At 38.2% G+C, this 18,445-nt stretch overlaps 1 protein-coding gene across 8 annotated transcripts in view; it reads right to left on the bottom strand.

Annotated features, from left to right (window-relative positions):
* CEP350 (centrosomal protein 350) overlaps positions 1 to 18,445 on the bottom strand; it is a 76,476-nt gene that overhangs the window by 56,105 nt on the left and 1,926 nt on the right. For 6 of the 8 annotated variants that reach the window (XM_055725117.1, XM_055725119.1, XM_055725120.1 and 3 more), the window contains exons 2-7: positions 9,153 to 9,238; positions 7,438 to 7,481; positions 6,377 to 6,491; positions 5,481 to 5,613; positions 2,647 to 3,260; positions 2,012 to 2,122 (exon numbers count right to left, since the gene is read on the bottom strand). In XM_055725117.1, the coding sequence (XP_055581092.1) occupies positions 2,012 to 2,122; positions 2,647 to 3,260; positions 5,481 to 5,613; positions 6,377 to 6,491; positions 7,438 to 7,481; positions 9,153 to 9,225 (1,090 nt within the window). In that variant the 5' untranslated portion in view covers positions 9,226 to 9,238. Of the gene's footprint in view, positions 1 to 2,011; positions 2,123 to 2,646; positions 3,261 to 5,480; positions 5,614 to 6,376; positions 6,492 to 7,437; positions 7,482 to 8,939; positions 9,007 to 9,152; positions 9,239 to 11,684; positions 11,781 to 18,445 lie in introns of those variants that run through there. The other 2 variants (XM_055725118.1, XM_055725124.1) reach the window with 2 other exon arrangements.

The following is an 18,445-nucleotide window of genomic DNA, read 5'->3' as shown; positions in this document are numbered from 1 at the left end:
CCAGGTGAACATATACACGCAGCTCCTTCCTTTTGCAGACAAAAGTCCACTGAACACATGATCCAAGTACCTTTTTAACTGGACCTCTTCAACGAAACTTTTCAAAAATCTGGATTTCTATAAAGAGCTCATGAGTCATTTATATTATGCTTGTCAAAACTTAAAAAAAATAATTAAAATGCTAGTGTGCATTGAAAGTCTTAGAAATCTGGCATTACTTTCATGGACTGATGCTGAATGGCGTATTTGCCAAACAATTTTACTGAAAAGCAGCAGCTCTTCTTTCTAAACTTTTTTAATGAGTGATTCCAGAAAAATTCCTCAGTACCTTGTCAAGCTGTACAAGCAAAAGAAAACTGGAATCTAATAATTTCCATACCAGCCACTATACTATCAACATACAAAGACACCTACAGATTTACAATCTCATCGCATTTTCCTCTGGTCTTAGACATTTCAACCAATGAGAAAAGTTATTTTTAATATGCAAACACTTAAGCTGCAAAGCTAGCGGTGCTCTGGGGATTTTATTTTCCATTCTCTTCTTTTTTTATTCACCTGATCTCCTCCCCCTCCCCCAACCCAGTCAGTCAAAAGCAATTCAATCTTACAGCCCTCTGCTGTAACCAGCATAACAAATCAAAAAGCACACTTGGGCATGCCACCCTAGATCACCCAGAGAAAAGAGCTACCAATGGTATTACAGTTTTCTAGATGAAAAATTAATAAAGGCTGGGTTTTGGAGCAGTACATTGGAAAACATAAAGCATATATTACTGTTTTGGTCTTCTAGCAGCACATCAGTCAAGCAAACACAGTATTTTTTAATTGTCTTTGCTCATAGTTTTAAGCATCAGAATACTGTGTTGCTAAATGAGCTCATCACCTAAAAAAAGATCTTTCTTCCTGTGTTGCCATTTTGCAACAATGGTATTTAATGTTTTTTCAAAAGACCGTTAAGCAAAGAGGAATAAGTAACAGTTTTCTAAGCTTTTAACATTCAACATTCTCTCCTACACCTTCATGTGGAATAAACCCCAAAAGCAACGTTCTGTTAATTTACCCCTGCAAGTTACAGTCACCCCTCCCATATCCTACCCAAGCCTTGTAATACTGAAGGTAAAAGAGCTGTAGAGGAAATAAAATCTAAATTATTTAAAAGGGTTCTTAAATCTTCTGGTCTACCTGTTCTCCCCCTCCTCAGGGAATCGAGGTAAGATGTCTAAAAACGTCCATGTGTACAAATATCTGGGACACAAATTTCTCCAAGAACTTCAAGATTTGGATAATTTTGACATAAAGCAATAAAAGTTCTACAAGTTCAGAGATATTAAACCAACCTAATGACATATAATCTCACCATCACACATAGCTGAAGGCATACCCCTTTACTGCAGGCTACGTACTCCACTTTCCACAGCACATGCCCCCCCATCTCCCCTTTAGATTCCCATACATTCCAACTAAACCACTAACAATTCCCACAGAAGCTTCAGGACTGACAATTTGTTAACACCATATTGAAGGAAGTAGAATTCAGGCTTCATTATACTGTATATGGTGCACATACCACTTTCATGGTGTTAAAAAATGGCAAACCCCTCAAAAATCTAAGTTGTTCCCATGAGATAATACAGGTTTCATCAAAATCCAATGTGGTTTTGTCTTTCTAAAAAGGAAATTGCATTCATTCATGCAAACATGTATAGAGATGTTACAAAATTAAACAAAGATTGTTCTAATGAAGACTTTTTTTTCTTTTTCTGTTTCAAAGAAAAGCCATAATTTGCTTCTTTTCAGTATTGATTTTCTATTAAAAGCATTTTAATGAGAGAATGGGCAGAAGGATCTTTTTGTTTTAGTGTTCAAGTTACTTCTGTGGAGAGAAGTACAATAATTTAACACTCATTGCTTCAATTTTTTTGTTTCCATGACTTTGCAGACTTTGACGAAATATATTTCTCTGCCTCTTAAGAGAAGGTTGTGTGACTTAACTCAGTTTGAGTCTCACCCTTTAACTGGAGTGCTATATCTCTGTACAGCTCCCGACTAATGTGAAATTCTTCCTCATGCCAGATCTTTCCATCTGGAGCGCGAATCTTTGTTTCGGCAGGATTGAAACCTGAAAGTAAACAATTTAAGAGTTTAACATAACTGTGTAAAATGTAAATAAAGTTTTTCAGGGTGGAAGGGGTGGGAAACTGCCAAGTAAGAAAGGAATTACTTGAATTTCTAATGGTAAGAAAGCAATATACCAGTCTGCCACCTGCTCACAGTTGGAAAACAGTGGACTGGGTGAAGAACAGGTTATTCAAAACGTGAAAGGCTTTCTCAGCCAATACAATGTTATTAAGCTCTGATATCATAAAAAAACATATTGAAATAAACACAAACACGAATACAGCAAGCTTCTTTTCTACAGTAAGTTGTAAGAAGAGACAGGAAGAGTTTCGAAAGAATCCACACTTCTGTAAACTGGCAAGAATTTATTTTCCTTCTTGTCCTGTAATCAAACCATGCTATCCACTCCTGTACTGCCCAAACACAGCTATGAGTCACATCCATACTCTGACATGTTGCTCAATGAATTGAACTCTGCTCCTTCACCACATATAACCAACAGGGAGGGGTCCTGCACCTCCGTACCTCTGTATGATGGAGCGGCAGGTGCAACTGCCACTTTCCTGACTTTGGGAGTCACTGCACTCTCCATGTTTGTGATCACAACAGGTTGCTCAGCATACCCCGAGTGCTGTCCTCTGCCAACTAGCTCTTCAGAATGCTCCCACTGCTTTCGAATCCGCTCCTTCAGTTTCTCCAACTTAGCATCATGCTGACGCCGTTTCAAGATTTCCAGCCTATGAGCACTAGAAGTACTCGTGGCAGAAGGGGAAGATGCTTTTAGTTCACAGTCCTGGGATGTGTTACTCTGAGGAGTTTTAGTGCTACTCTCATCTCCTCTGGAGCCACTACTTTTTTCATCTTCCAATCGTGGAGGTGTTGCAACCTTAAGAAATGCCTCATTATTCTGCAAGGCATCAACTGCTGGTCTGTCATTCAAATATCTAACAACAGTCTCATCTGCAGCAGAACATGGGCTTTCAAAATCTCTGCTGTGTAGATCCCGCTCATCTCGGTCATATATCATATGGCCTGTTGTTTCAGTCTTCCCTTCTGCTTCACTGAAGTCCAAAGTAGAGAGCAGCTGCTTGGCCTCAAGTTGACTAGAACCGTGGTAAGGTAGAGAACTGTATGTATCCCTGATGTAACGGAAGGAAAAAGAAACAGTCACCACCAGAAACAAAACTGTGGTACCTTTCAACTCAACATGTTTGTTAACCAAAAGAATTACTTCCTACACTTTGCCTCCACTTTAAAGGCAAGTTCTTTTAAATTTTGATCACCGCACATTTAACAATGCAAGTCTGACAAAACTGAAAGAGGTTTCTGTTCAAAATTTTGTTCTTTGCAGTCTCTGTCTGAACAGGACTATATATAAAGTTGAAGAGCTGAAATTAGGGCATGTAGAAAATCAGCAAGCAGCAATGTCACCCTTCAGTTTAAAGAAGATTTAAATAAAACCCAAGTGTAAAACTTAAGCATAATTAATATGTCCTCTAAAACAAACCAATGCACACATGCAGAGCTCCTTGACAGCACATTAACTAGCTGAGAAAACAAATAAACTGCACCAAAAAACCCTGCCCTGTATTTAGCATTAAAAAGGCAAGCCCCTGACAAGAATTTCAGAGTGAACTGTCTGTATTGCAACAAATGTAAAGCTTACTGAAAGCTTATAATTCAACAAACTAAGGCTCTCTTAGCATTTTTTCACAGAAAAAGTCTCTATATTTGAACAGACTCATGGTACATATGTTGTTAGGGCAAAAATGTATTTAACATTTTTACCAAAGAAGTGCTGAAGATGTGAAAATCCGGCAGCTAAGCTACTTGGCTTGCTTCTTCAGCAAGTATGTTTAAAGAACTCATTTAAGCCAGGTCATAGCATTTTACTTGCAAAACCGTCTACCTCTCTTTCTCTAGTAGCACACTCCTGTTATATAGTGTAGTAATCATTACAAATCAACATAAAAGTTGAGTGGTTTATTTGCACAGAATTTCACCAAAAATGTATATAAATACACACACAGATTGTTCTACCCATTATCTGCTTTTGTTTTCCTATGCACACTTTAAGCATCGACTACAGGCTGTTCTCAGAGAATGAATAACGTGTTAACATAGCAGCTCTGATGTTAATCCCCAAATTTATCTCCCCCAATACCACACACACTTCTTCCTGTAAGAAGGCTATTCTTTTTGACTGGATATAATGACACAAGTCTAGCTGCTCTCATTTTCTTCTTCTCCTGAAGCCTGTAAGATTTACTACATGTTTTTAAGTCAAATAACTGATGTATGCAAGTTATTCCAGATCAGGTAGACAACACAGCTGTTCAGTTAACAAAACTGACCCAAGATTACCCAGCCCAAAACTTAAGAGGTTAGGATAACAATCATTAATAGATATGTAGTGGAATTAAAAAAAACCAAAACCAAAACAAAAACAAAACCACACTCTTCCAACTCCACTCTAATCAGGTCAACAGCAATTTGACTTCACTGGGGCAACATTCAGAAAAAAATGCAAAGTATGCATTAGAATCCAATAAAAACCTATTACTAACCCAACCAAGCTACTCATCAGGGATGCCTGTGTGAAGAACACACGCTACATATAGAACACAAGGAATTGAGGAAGTTATGGTACAAGTCTTCTAGGCTCTGATATTACAGCAAGTTATAACTAGTTTATTTCTGCTGCAGGTTCTCTTTCTTTTTGAAAGCTTTTGAGGCCCCTTATATCCACTACAGTACTTAATGCAGGCTAGGAAAAACAGGCTTTCCACACGTTCCTTCATTGCTCACACGCCACACCACATTCTATGGCCTGCAATATTCTGTACCACTCTTTCCCCTTAATACAGCTGTTCATATTTGAGTTTCTCACACACACAAAAGCCAACTGCATCCTTAGTACTAGATGGTTTTGCTCTACAGTGTCTTATGGTAATACATTTGGGAACATGTGCTGAAGAACTAATGAAACAATGCTGGAAAAGCATGAGGAAGCACTCTTTTTGGTCCTTATTACTGAAACTAAATACCTATCAAACCTATCAGGCCACTGAAGCCACAGCCACATCATCTTGATAATCTCTGAGGCCACAGCCACATCATCTTGATGATCTGGCTCCATTTCAACACTCTGGACTTAGTAAACTCATATTCACTAAACAAAAAATAAATTTGTAACATTTTTTAAAAAGGAAGACACTTCTGTCCAACATCACATGCTGCTCATGTGGCTGGCAGAGGGGAGGAATCAAATCAATTTTTGATGAGTTGTCAAAATCATCACTATTCGCTTAACTCTGATCTTAGCATATTTTTTCTTTGTCAGCTGCCCCAGCACTAACCTGTATGAAGCCAACGGTTCACGAAATTCCACACGATTGCTTTTTTTCACATTGCTTTCAAGAGTGGTCACTCGAAGAGGGCTCCGTGAGGACTTCTCCTTGCTTGATTTATTTTGGCTGGAGGACCGGGAAGCTGAAGCAGAAATCAAAGAATCCTCTATGTACCCATCTCTCCAGAAAGAGAAAGCTCTTGGGGCTTAACAATTAAGAACACAGTTTTTCTTAGATTTGAGCAGGACTCCAAAATAGCATTTTAAGTACTCCTTCTCTTTTTCAACAACCTGATTTCAACAACTAGGAGCAAAGTGGTAAGTGCTTGAAACAATGGGCATATTTAAAGAGAAATAATAATGCTTAAACATTAATTTTAAGTAATTACATTTGTGAAAGTTGACTGTGTTGCCACTAGAGGTCGATCTGTCTGTTCTCCAGTGGCACGCTACCAGAATGCTCTACATAGTATTTAAAATAAGGGCTTATTTCTTACAAGCAAATGCTCTCCTTAAATGAAATCAAGGAAGCATCAGATTTAGCATTCTATTAGGGCACAACAGTTGTCAAACATTAAAAAAAATAAACAGCTAGCCCAGTGTAAACATAGGCATCTACAACCGTTACCCAAAACCGCCACAAAAACATGGTAATGGAATGGGATAAGCACTGCTCACTCACAGTGGGGGAGAGTTCTCTCACTGCCTCTAACCAAGTGGCTATGATAGCACACCGTCCTTCCTAAGCTAAGGGAAGAAAACATTATTTTCTCCTGGGCAATTAGTGTTTCACAAAAAAAGATCATTAGCAGGAGACAATTTACGGGCAGGGATGAGAAATCAAGTTTCCCCAGAATACAGTGGCTTCCCCCTGCCTTACACGCCATGTCCGCAACAATACATTACCCTTTCTGCTTATTTTCCTGCTACTGCTAGCAGAGGGCTTCTTGGCGTCCATGACAGAATCAAATACAGCTGTGCTGGTGGGAGCTATTTCCAACTTGTTCTCTATATGACGCAGCTAGAATTTGAACATAATGTTAAGTTAGAATATTGCTTTCAATTTTTAAGCTACAGGGTTTTTTTCCCCCTAAGATGACCAATTTCCCCCCATTTTCAAGAAGAATAAAACTGCAGGCAAAAGCAACTTCACAAGGCTGATGCTGCAAAACTGTATGGCCTTATGGCCAGAAACTACCTCAGATTATGAAGTTTTGTTTAAAAAGGTTATCTAAATCAGGTTTTGTTGCATACTGTTGTTTCTGTAAGTAGGCTGTTGTGAAAAAAAGAATAAAAACATGCCATTCAGAGTCTTAATGCTTGGCCTGAATGAAATATTAATTCCACTTGGAATAAATTCTATAATACTCTTTTCAAAAGAGAGCATGGTACCAGATTCCACATGTAAAACCCCACACCAATGCTCAGCTATTAAAAAAAGACAGGACAAGGCTATAGGAAAGAGCTGAATTCCCCAAAGAAACAAGCTGCTTGGCTTCACTGAGGCCAGGTTTTAGGAACTAGTATGGTATCTTAAGCATCTACTTCCCACAGAAAGACAGCAATTCCAGTGCTCAAAGACGGAAAATTATGAAATACACTAGTGGTGTCCCAATTTCTGACTGGTTTGGGTAAGCAGGAGAGAACAGTTTTTTCAAGTGTTCAGAAAAATGAGAAGTCACCTCTTTCTTAAACAGAAAGGTAATATTACGCTCAAGGCTTTGCACATTTTACTACACTCAAGACTAAGCTTGCCATGGCAAAAATTTCTTCTGCTGTATGTAGAAAACTTTTTCCAAGATGCAACCATGTTCAGCATGCATGTACTCCAACTGCTTGCCCTATTTTCAACTTGTTTAACAATCACCGAGCAAAATAATACTTTGGTTACAGCTTTTGTAGCCATTAACTGATTTGAAAAGGAGTAAGGAAAAAAAAAAAAATGAAAAAAAAAAATCAGTACTTACAGCAGCCTTAGTCTGCGAAAAAGTAGCCCATGCTGCGGTTAGATCTTACAGGGCAGAAACAAAGAAATAAATTTCTCATTAGTACATGGAAAACAATGAAATAAAACATTGCTTCAAAACAATTTCCATGGGCTCACTAATCAAGTTCTTTGCATGACTCAGTTCAGCCTGTAAATCTTCTCTATAAGAGGCTATTATTAGTCAAGACTCATCTTAACAGAGCAATAAAGTATTTAATGTAAAATGTAATGAGTTCACTAGATTAGGTTGAATGCATTATTACAGTTGAAAGCAAATCTACCACAAATTATAGAAGATATTTAGAAGATAAAGTAAAGCTGGTTATCTACCCCAACACCAATATCTTATGTTTTCCCATTAGACTATAGTTTAACTATTTCTTTTCCCCTTCCATTTTCTTCTTCAGTAAACTAAGCATGAATACATGGTCACTGAAAGGCTCCACTCAAAAATCAAGCTTTGAACACGTGAATTTTGAATAGTAATCTTTTTGAACTGTACACCCTAGAAATAAAATAGAAGCAATGTTTGCAAAGAACAAGCAGGAGGCACTAATCAGCTTCAGCCTTTTAATCTAAACACATATCATGTGCCCTATGTGCAAGCTAGTTCAGTAGGATGCAGCAGCATTTTCTTCTAAAAATATTTACTTCCTCAGTTCCCCTCTTCTTTTGGTTTCTAATGGGTTTCTTCCAATCTAATAGTTTACACAATGCAACGTCCAAAACCTTACTATGCATCAGAACCATGGAGAGTAGTAGTACTAAAGTTTAAAAAAAAATTTGAAAAAAAACCCCTTTTCTTGATAGTAAAAAACCTTCCCATTTCATTTGAGGTAAAATGCAACACCAGAAAGGAAGAGGGTCAAGGAAGTAGCACAGAAACAGCTTTGCTTTGACTTCAGGAGATGGTGATTCATGTCTACAGAACACCTCAGTTCCACAAGGTACATAGTTTTAGAAGAAACTGAACGTATGACAGGAAACAATCAGCAATAATGTCTTCTTACAGATACAGATATATAATCTGTCTCTACCTTCAAAATAACTTCTGGAGTCCAGTTTTGTCATAGTGTAGATCATAAGACTGATCTTGAACCACAGACTTAACATGAGACTCAGCTGCTCTGTAGACCACAGCTTTCTTCCTCTCAGGGATGCACTATAATTTTTTTTTTGCCCCCTCCTTTCCCAAATTACAGAGTAATCATGACAGTAAAAAGCTAACAGGATCTCTCCAGTTCAGGGAGACAAAAGTGCTGCAAGTCACCTTAGTGGGAATGTACTGCTGCTATTCAAGTGTCTTCAGCTCTTCACCACTTTGGAACTGAGGAAGAAGAGTCAGGAGGAACTGCCTCTCAGGCTCTTCCTCACTTCTTTCAAGAGCCTACAGCTCCCAGTTTCTGTTCCTGCACTGTTCTTCCTTTACAGCACCCAGAAAAAAAAAATAAATCTGTCTCTGTGCCATCTTGGCAACCATACCATAGGCTGGCAATTCCTAATGCAGATCAGCAAATACTCTGCAGACCAAAGCATGAAACTGCTACCCCTGCAAAAAAAGAAGCCATATAACACATGGTCTTAGCTTTCAAATTGAGGCAGGAGAATGCTTTCTATAAAAGCTCCCCAAAGTTTCAAACAACTCATGATAAAACATCTTCACAAACAAGACAATAGAACAGAGAAAGTCCATACCTCTGGTAGCATCCTTGTTTTGGTTATGTCTTGGATTTTGTAGAGGCACCTCATTTGACTTGTTGCTCCACATTGTGTCAATTTAGCTACAAAAAAATAGTCATGTAAGAATCAAAGAAGTATAAAGTGAGAACCAATGTATCTTATGCTAAAGAGAACATAACCTTGATCACTAAGATGAACGTTCAACTCATATGATTTCAAAAACACATCATGAACAAGATCAGAAAATGGGCACCAAATCACAAACGTGTTTACAACTTGCAGTTTTTCAGAAACCATGTAATTCTGTGGATACAGAAGGGTTTGCTTTTGTTCTTACTTGTTACAAAGAAGAGTGAGCTTGATAAAAGGAAACCCAGAATTTAGATCACAGCCGCGAGTATTCCAGCAAGTCTGAAGATGACCACACTGAAATACTGCACATGAAGGGGTAACAGAGGCAGCACTGCATGGCTTGAACCTACAAACGTTTGGCAAAAATACCCAGTTCTGGCAATGACAGATGAATGTGTCACCTATCCCTGCTAAAGGAAAAGGCAGAACAGAACGGTGCAGCAGGACACTACAGCCAGGAAAGACAGACAGGACTGGAGCTGCCATTGTTTTCCTGTGAACTTCAAAGGCAAGACTCACAGTGAAACTGAAAAAGCGTGAACTCTGAGTAACAAACCAGGCAGCCGCTATTACCAAAGGAGTTTTTTTATAAAGGAGATTAAAAAAAAAAAAAAAAAAAAAAAAAAAGAAAAGCTACTCAATCAGGAAATATAATTTTTAAAAGAAAAGGCAGGTAATCTATGCAAATAGTTATTTCTCATTACTTTCATTGCAAAAGATGGGCTATCATATGTAAAGTTGTAACAGACTTTAAAGTGCTATGTAAGAAGAAAAGTAAGTTTAAGAGAGCGAAGAGGAGCTCATACAGCCAGCAAGAACTCTGATTAGTCATACTGCCACTACCTTCTCACCAAGGACCTCCTATCTGGTGGCACATTTACTGAGCTGTCTTCACAACAGTCTGAGGACATTTCTCTGTTAGGGAAAGAAAAATTAGATGACCACAGAATTCATACAGGAAGTTCTGGATGTCTGAAAGAGCCATAAAGGCACATTTTCTTCTCTCATGCACTCCCAGATATCATTTTCCTTAATTTTCTTAATGTCTGAAAATTTATTTTGCTTTCATTTCCCTATATAGTGTGCCACACAAAAGGGCATTCAAATATAAAGGTCATTCTTTTGATAAAAGGTGACCAAATATCCCACAAACTGAACATTGGGTACTAATTACTGGAACAGATCATTGCCTGTCTATTTTGACAAGGATTTTTATCATATATGGTTTTAAGGATACTTGCACTGACCAACAGTGAAGTTTGGTTCTCAAATTCAGTCACATAGCCTGTATTTATGGCAGCAAGTTATCCCACAAAACTGTTCTTATGCCCCAAGAATAACAAGAACACAGGGCTTTAAAAGACCTTCAGTTCTCACTTTAATCTTTAAAGAATCCAAATATATGTTCAAAAGAGCGTGGAAAAGGTATGTGAGCTTATATGTGCACATACAGAAACACACACACATATTATTGAAGTCCACAATAATGCAGAAATTATAGAAAGAAGTGGGGGGTGTTTTGGTTTTTAAGAATCTAGTTATAGGCAGCGAGCCAATAGAAGTTAGAAAATTCTGCTTCTAGGGCAGGTGCTGCAGAGCTCATTCATGCAGAACTGCAGCTTTGTGCCTCACATCATTCATGCTCTAAACCACAACACCGCCCTGCCCTGGAAATCATCTAATTGCTCTTCTCCATCACTGGAGCAAAAAGCTGTTTTCTACATTTGTAGCAGACCAAACACTAACAGATATGCCGGAACTTCCCATAAAGAACAGATTCTGAGAGCCGCTGAAAATGTCCTACTGTACCACTATCAGTTTCTTGCCATAACACAAACATAACAAATCCTGCTTAATATGTAAATTTAGCATAAGGGAACTTCTGGGCCAGCAACTGTTTCTTAAGGGATTAAGTATCCCTCTTCACGTAATTGCATGGGATTTCTTCTTATCATTACAATTACTAGGACAGACAGGAGAACTTAGTCAGGGACTAGAATTATTATTACACACACAGAGATCTATATAGTTTATTTTATGATGCCCTGTGAATGTAGGATTGTAATATCTCTATGTATTCCCTAACTCTCTATGAAAAGTACCAGATTAATTAAAAAAGTCTGAAATTGCTTGTTATACCTTTCACCCTGACAATCAAGTAAAAGCAGTTAACACTTTACCTAAGCTGAACAGAACGTAAGTCAGACAAACAGTGAACACACTTCTGAGAACACCTTAGTTCTGCTAACAACTCAGATGTCTGCTGACGATCACAACGGTCAATAATTCTGTCTCAATGCCTCGGTTCAAAAGTATATGACATCCCTCTAGGAAAGGCCACTCAACCTCTCCTCCCTTCTGTACAAGCCACAAAGTAATCACAAAGCATCCTGCTTTATTTCTCCTAACAAATACCTGCAGTGCCGGCTCCGAGCGTACAATGCGACTCTTATTGGCATCAGTGCAGCCAGCTGAGATCCAACGAGCAGTTTTGCTTAACTCAGGTTGCTGCTGTTTGAAAAAAAGACATCTAAGAACAGAGCATTCTGGAGCTGTCTACAGTTTCAGGAAGGCAACACCACAGTAGTTTGCAATCGCAATGTAATCTTTGTAAGTGTAAGGGTTTGGGTTTTAGATGTCCCCCTCTCCCTCCTTTGGAAGGGTGGGAGAAATTTATCAGCTTTCCAAAACGTATCTACAAATTATGTTGATTCCCATCAACCTTTCAATTCCTACAGACTACTAGAAGAACTTCTTTCTATTGCTATAGCTTACATGAATATGCAGTACCCTACAAAAAACAAGTACTTGTATAATTCAATACTCTGCCTCTGCAAAAGTTAAACCAGACAGTAAAGACACTTTAACGCTATCAAGGGTACAGCCAGGGGCTGGGGGAGAAAAAAGAAATAAATCAAGACACAGTACCATGTCTGTCTATAGGACTTGTATGCAGCGTAGTCGACCAGTTAAACACTAAAATACACTGAAACAAATATTGATCGGAGAATAATACTAAAATTAAAAATTTATGCAAAGGAAGTTTAAATTCTTTTAAAAATACATTTTACATCAATACAAAATTTGTCACAATGTCCCATGAAAAACTTTAAGAAGAAACACATTGTAAAAATTACATTCTGAAATGACTGCTTCAAAAAGATTTTTTTTACCAAACTAAATGATCCATCACTTTTTAATATAGATCTTAAAGAAGAGATTGAGCTCAATGGATGAAATGCCGAAGAACTTCTGGGGAGAAAGCAGTGATGGCAAAAGGTTATCTGCAGGTTTTTTGAAAAAAAGTGGACTGGGGAATTGGCAAAACCGATCTCCTGGTTATTTGATTGCTGGCTGGTAGAGACAGACATACTACATAGGTTCATTCAAGGCTGGTTTGCCAACCCTTGTCTTGGGTGAAGGGCTAAGACACAAACACCATTATGTTCTGACATTACAATCCCACGCCAAGTGCCCATCTCATTCTCTACACATGTGTATAAGACAAAACAAAAAAAAAAAAATACACAACAGAAGGCACAGCAGAACTGCTGCAGATAAAGACCTAAGAGGAAACTAGCAAAGAAAGGATATACTCCAAATTCCTGGAAGAAACTAGGGGTGGGGGCACTGTGTGTGGACAGGGGACATGATAACCACTCTCTTCTGCAAACACTGTTCCTATGGGAAGGCACCGATGAGAACAGACAGATCAGAAAGTGCATGGGAAGGCACCAGGAAGGAGGAAACTGAAACAAAAAGAAAAACCACTGCCAAATAAAAAAGATGAGAAACCAGCCCTACATTTACTACCAAATATACCAAGGATGGCATTGAAAAGTACAATGGATAACAAAATAACAAGTCAACATAGTTAAGAGGACAAAAGGAATTGAGAGATTATGGAAGTAGAAGGCACTTAGCAAAGGTAAATAAAAATGTGAAGAGATGAAAAACAGGGAGAGAAGCAGGATATAAAAAGGAAGAGAAAGACAGGAAGGAGAGAGAAACAGAATGAGCTTTTGAAGAACCAGCATAAGAGAGTGGCAAGAAGGAAGAAAATGGTATATTGGTCCAATAGTAAAGTTTTTCCAAGTATCCTTAGTATGATTTTTTTTTTTAGTAGCATAGCCTCAGTAAAAAAAGGAAAGAGGAAACTCGGAAGTCATGGCACAGAAACAGGAGAGGAAACTGAATCAGAGTTTCAGAGAAGGCAGAGAATGTGAGCAAGAGATCACCCAGCGTTATTCTCACTAACATTTTGCGGTTATGAAAAAAAACCCCAGTATGCATAAGGAACAGTATTCCACAATAATTTGTTTGCTATAAAAACACAAGGGATACCACTAAAGAAAAGATGAAGCTTTGCTAAGAGTAGAGAAAGAAATGAATTCTTAGTATTTACTTCTATGGGATATTCTTAGGTGTTTAATCCCCAAAAAGGCAGGTTTTCCTACGAAATGGGTTCACAGTGCAGAGGCCAGCAATAAGGCAGCAGTGCCAATAAAAGAAACCATCTTTCCCTTTCTTTATGCCTTGGTCTCTCATGCCTTATTCAGGCAGAAAGTCAATGGGATTATGTGGTAAAGCAACGTGGACTGGGAATCTGGTAAGGTCTGACAATAGATAAAACTATTAAAGCAAAAAGAACGTAACCACTACGTCATACCATGAGCTACAACCCCCATGCAAGCAGAATGAGAAGGAATGGAAACACTGGGGAACAGCTGGATCAGTCCCAGTCCTGTACTAGCTGCTGCTGCGTATCATAAACCATGGTTGTTCCCCTAAAACAAATGCCTGAAGCTGCTACTGCCTTTACCTCAAGGAGAGTGAGTGGCACTGGGGAAAACAAGAACCATTCCCATCACCTTCTTCTTACCAGTGGAGATACCACTGGAGCTCAAGGGCAACACAGGAGTCCATACACCCCGCTACCATGTATCCTATTGCACCCATGACTCACACAGGGCAGACAACTTGTCCACAGGGGAAATGGGCTGAGACAAATAAAAGGTTTTAGGGATGTTTTTTTCCTGTTTACAAAAATATTTTACATTTCCACATACAAATAATTGAAAGTTGACTTCTGAATCTTAAAGACCCTCCGGAGCTCTGCCTGTGCAGCTACAGCTCTGCATTACTGGCAGTAACAGACACACACAGGTGGACAGACACAATCAGACCTTAGTCAAGCAAACTATTTTTCTGAGCCAGCCCACTGAAAGTGATGGAATTTCTATTTAAAGATGCCAGAAACACTTTCCATGTCTTCTCAAATACCACAGAATACAATTTATGATGATATGCTTGAGTCTGGAATACAAATACCTTTACCTACTCATTTTTCTGGAATCCAAGCCTTTACCATACTGCATTATCCCACTTAAATAAGAGCTAAAAATATCCATAATATGTTGTTTTAAGACTTTTTTTTTTGGTTATGTTTATGGGCTTTTAAAATGTTTTTAATATATCAGTAACATACTGGGTTGTGGGGTTTTTTGGCCTCAACATGTTTTGAGAAAATTTTGTCTCTCAATGCAATTAGATGCAGGTGATTTGCTGACCTTCCTCAGGACTGAGGACAAGTTCCAGCACAACAAACAAATACGTGAGATATTTGTCAAAAAAGTGCCACATCTCCTGAATCTCTAGCCGACTCAGCAGAATCAGGTGGGTCCTTCCCCCACCCTTTTTCAATGTTCATTTATATAATAAGCCTTCAAATGAAATGTATTTCAGGGGCAAAGGTTCTTAAAGGAAGTTAATATTCAAAATTCAAGTACAGCTCCAACTGCACGATGCTTCACAGACAATCTTCATCTTAACACTTCTCTACCACAGGATTTCAAGTCTGTAATCTCTGTTTTGCTCCTCCAAAACTGTTTCTACTACAAAGCTGGGGATTTTTCTTCTCAGGATTTTTAAGCGGTGCTGAGCTAAAAAGTCAGTGAGTTCAAACTATTTGGAGTGCCTTTAAAGGTAGTTTTTCTGGTATTTAATCTGACCGGCTGCTAATTCTATTTGACTTAGAAATATTTTACCGGTCCAGACTACGCTGCACCCCAAGAGTGGGGCTGTATGTAAAGACAATGGACACAATTACGTAAAATTGATGCAAGACAAATCTGAAGTAACAAACATCAACAATTCGCAAGGAGCTTTTGCATGTTAGCTACTCTGAATAAGTAAAAGTTTTGATAATACGCAGTATTTTGTCTCATAATGCAAACAGTAAATATACCAGAACTCACATTCCAATCACTATGATTTTGGAAAACAGTAAGTAAAACCAAAAAAAGCTTCAAAAGTGAAAGAAACACACCAACAAAATTTGATCTGTCTTAAGCTAGAAAACCATTTTAAAAGCTTTTAGGGATATTGAGGTACTATTAAAAAAAATGAGCCATCAAGATACAACACACATGCAAACAGAAAAGTAATAAAGAATTTCAAAGCACATGTCACTACCTCTAACTGTTAACCAGGAAGATAAATTACATCAACAGTCATACACCCATCAAATGTCAGAAAATACAGAAGAAAAATACAAATATGTTTCCTAGAGCTGTAAGATTAAATCACTGGCATTAGCCAGCTGCTAAATTTGCATCCAAACTATAGTGAGTTTATATTATATATTTTTTATATATATTTTTTTTCTATAAATGAAACATTTCTCAATCTGATTCTCTCCAACTGTACATGAGGATGGACATTTACAATGCCATTCTGCCACAAGATGACATGGCAACTTGCGCAGAAGTGTCTCTGATGCATCACAAGTGATGCAAAAGTGATGAAAAAAACCCCTGGCACTAAAAATGGATTAGCAGTTTTACTGAAAGTAAAATGCATTGAATGTCTTACGCTGCTACATCACGTGCTAGGAGGTACTCTGAGGAAACCTATTGAAATGAATGTTGTGACAGCTAGTGAAACTCAATTCATTGTTCACGAAGAAATTGAGTACAAAGGCACAGATAATGCATCTGTTTATTAAGGAGATGCACACAAGGGTTTGCCTGTCCATTCAGAAGTTCTGTATTTTCTTTGACTTCAAAGACCTTAGCATTTATGAAGGAAAAGAAAATAAGCAACATACCCTCATTTCAAGAGCAAATAAAACACTCCTGCATTTGTTTCCTTGGCCTTCAAAACAAAAGTTCACTCGGTCCCATCTCCAGTTACTAGAAACTGCACAGTAGAAGATTTCAATTCTTGCAGCCCATAATAAATCCATTCAGCAAAATATGCTCAAATTCTTCAAGTCCTGTATCAGCTCACAAGGAACAGTCCACTCGGAGGAATCTTCATGGAACTCACAAGCAATCCTCTCAGCCAAGTACAAGAACCAGACCTGCCAATTTTGGGAGTCTAAGACAACAGCTTTCCACTGCTCAACAATACCAAGCACATACAAGCAGAGCAGCAACTTTATCTGCATCTGTGTCAACTACAGACTGATGGCTATTTTTTCGTCAAATCAGAATAAAGTGCATGAAAACTTCAGGGAAAATATGCCAAATGTCACTCACTCAAGTTTGACACCTTCGCTTTGAAATTGCATTCAGAAGTAGTGTCTGAAAAACTTCTCAATGACATGAGATGTGAAAAGAAAAAAAAAAACAACAAACCAAAACCCCATGACAAGGTGAACAGTGACCACCAGCTGTGTCTCTGACCTGGAATTACAAAGACTGATACCAGGACTCTGCTGAGAAGACACTTCCTTGAACTAGCTAAAAACAGCAATAAAATATTTTCTCATATTTAAATAATTCTATCCCATTAAAAGCTTTAAAGTGACTAAACCCTAAATCCAGACTTTTCTGTTTCAGCATACTTCCACCTAATGTATTTTGCTATTAGCAATCATAACACATCATGTTAATGACTGGAAAATATCAGAGAAAAACTTTTTTTAAGCTTTTACACTCTTTTGCCATGGATCGAACTAAGTGTGAAATTCTGCCATCAGTGAGGAGTGTTCTTCCGAAGCTAAAACACACCAGAATTTTTGTTAGCATTCAGTAAGTTTCAACTGACATCGCATAATTGATTAGTTAATTTATTTGCTCTATTCTTTCCCCAGTATATTGATAAAGGTTTCAAACTTATGCATACAAGTAAGTTTATTCTCAATCCAGTAGTCCGTTGAAGTCTATTACATCAATAGCACAATGAGAAAGATATATGTATCTTCCAAGCACTTGCATCTGTTCTATGGATAAATTTTATACTCGTTGTGATCCAGCCATGTGCCTAATATATTAACTATACTGGAAAGGTTTTCTTTCTGCACTCAACTACCAAAACCCTTCTGTTATTTTTATTAAACCACTATACCTGTTCTCCTATTAATACACCCTAGACGGGTTTGAATAGCATTAATTATATTAGTTCATGTACATTAGTAGCCAGTTCAAACAGCATTGCTGTACTGATAAAAAAAAGTCATGCTCCTGATGTAAATTTCTAAGGTAGAGTTGAGATTGAACAACTTGGCAGTGATGAAGGAATGCATATATTCCTCCCCACCTTCCCCAGCAAACTTGTGACTCCTCTGTGATAGATGCAGTGCTCATCTGATTGCATCACAAGCCAGTCCAGCTCACTAACCCAGCAGAAAATTATTCACTCTTTTTTTTGTTGGGTTGGTTTTCTACCAGTTTACCAAACTGAGTCAGGTTGCTGCACAATCAATGCCAGAACTGGTCAAAGTGGGGGAAGAGAAGCAGCAACAGCACATCATGCTCACTCACCTTATGTTGTACGACTTCACCTAACCGCCACTGATACAGCAATATAAAATAGCTCGAGGGCTATGCATACTAACGCTCCTGATGTCAAACACATGCCTAACTTTAAAGATGTTAACAGGACTACAGCCTCATCTGGGCACACTAAAGTAAACGAGACTAATCACGTTAACGACTTTATCCACAGGTGTGTTTGACATAACTTTCTCAGCAGAAACCAGCAGTATGTCTAGTGGAAGGTGCAAGGAGACACAGAAAGTTCAGTATACGCAAGCCAATAAAACCTTTAGAGTAAATGCAGCAATTCCAAGATTAAAGTCTTACCTATTTAAGGTATGCTTTTACTATGGTGGCACAAATTGCTGATCAAGTTATCTGAAGACATGAACGACACCATCCACACTGGGACTG

This window comes from Falco cherrug, chromosome 12 (assembly GCF_023634085.1).
Source record: "Falco cherrug isolate bFalChe1 chromosome 12, bFalChe1.pri, whole genome shotgun sequence".
In the NCBI taxonomy this organism is placed as follows: Eukaryota; Metazoa; Chordata; class Aves; order Falconiformes; family Falconidae; genus Falco; species Falco cherrug.
This window is presented reverse-complemented; position numbering and strand designations above follow the sequence as displayed.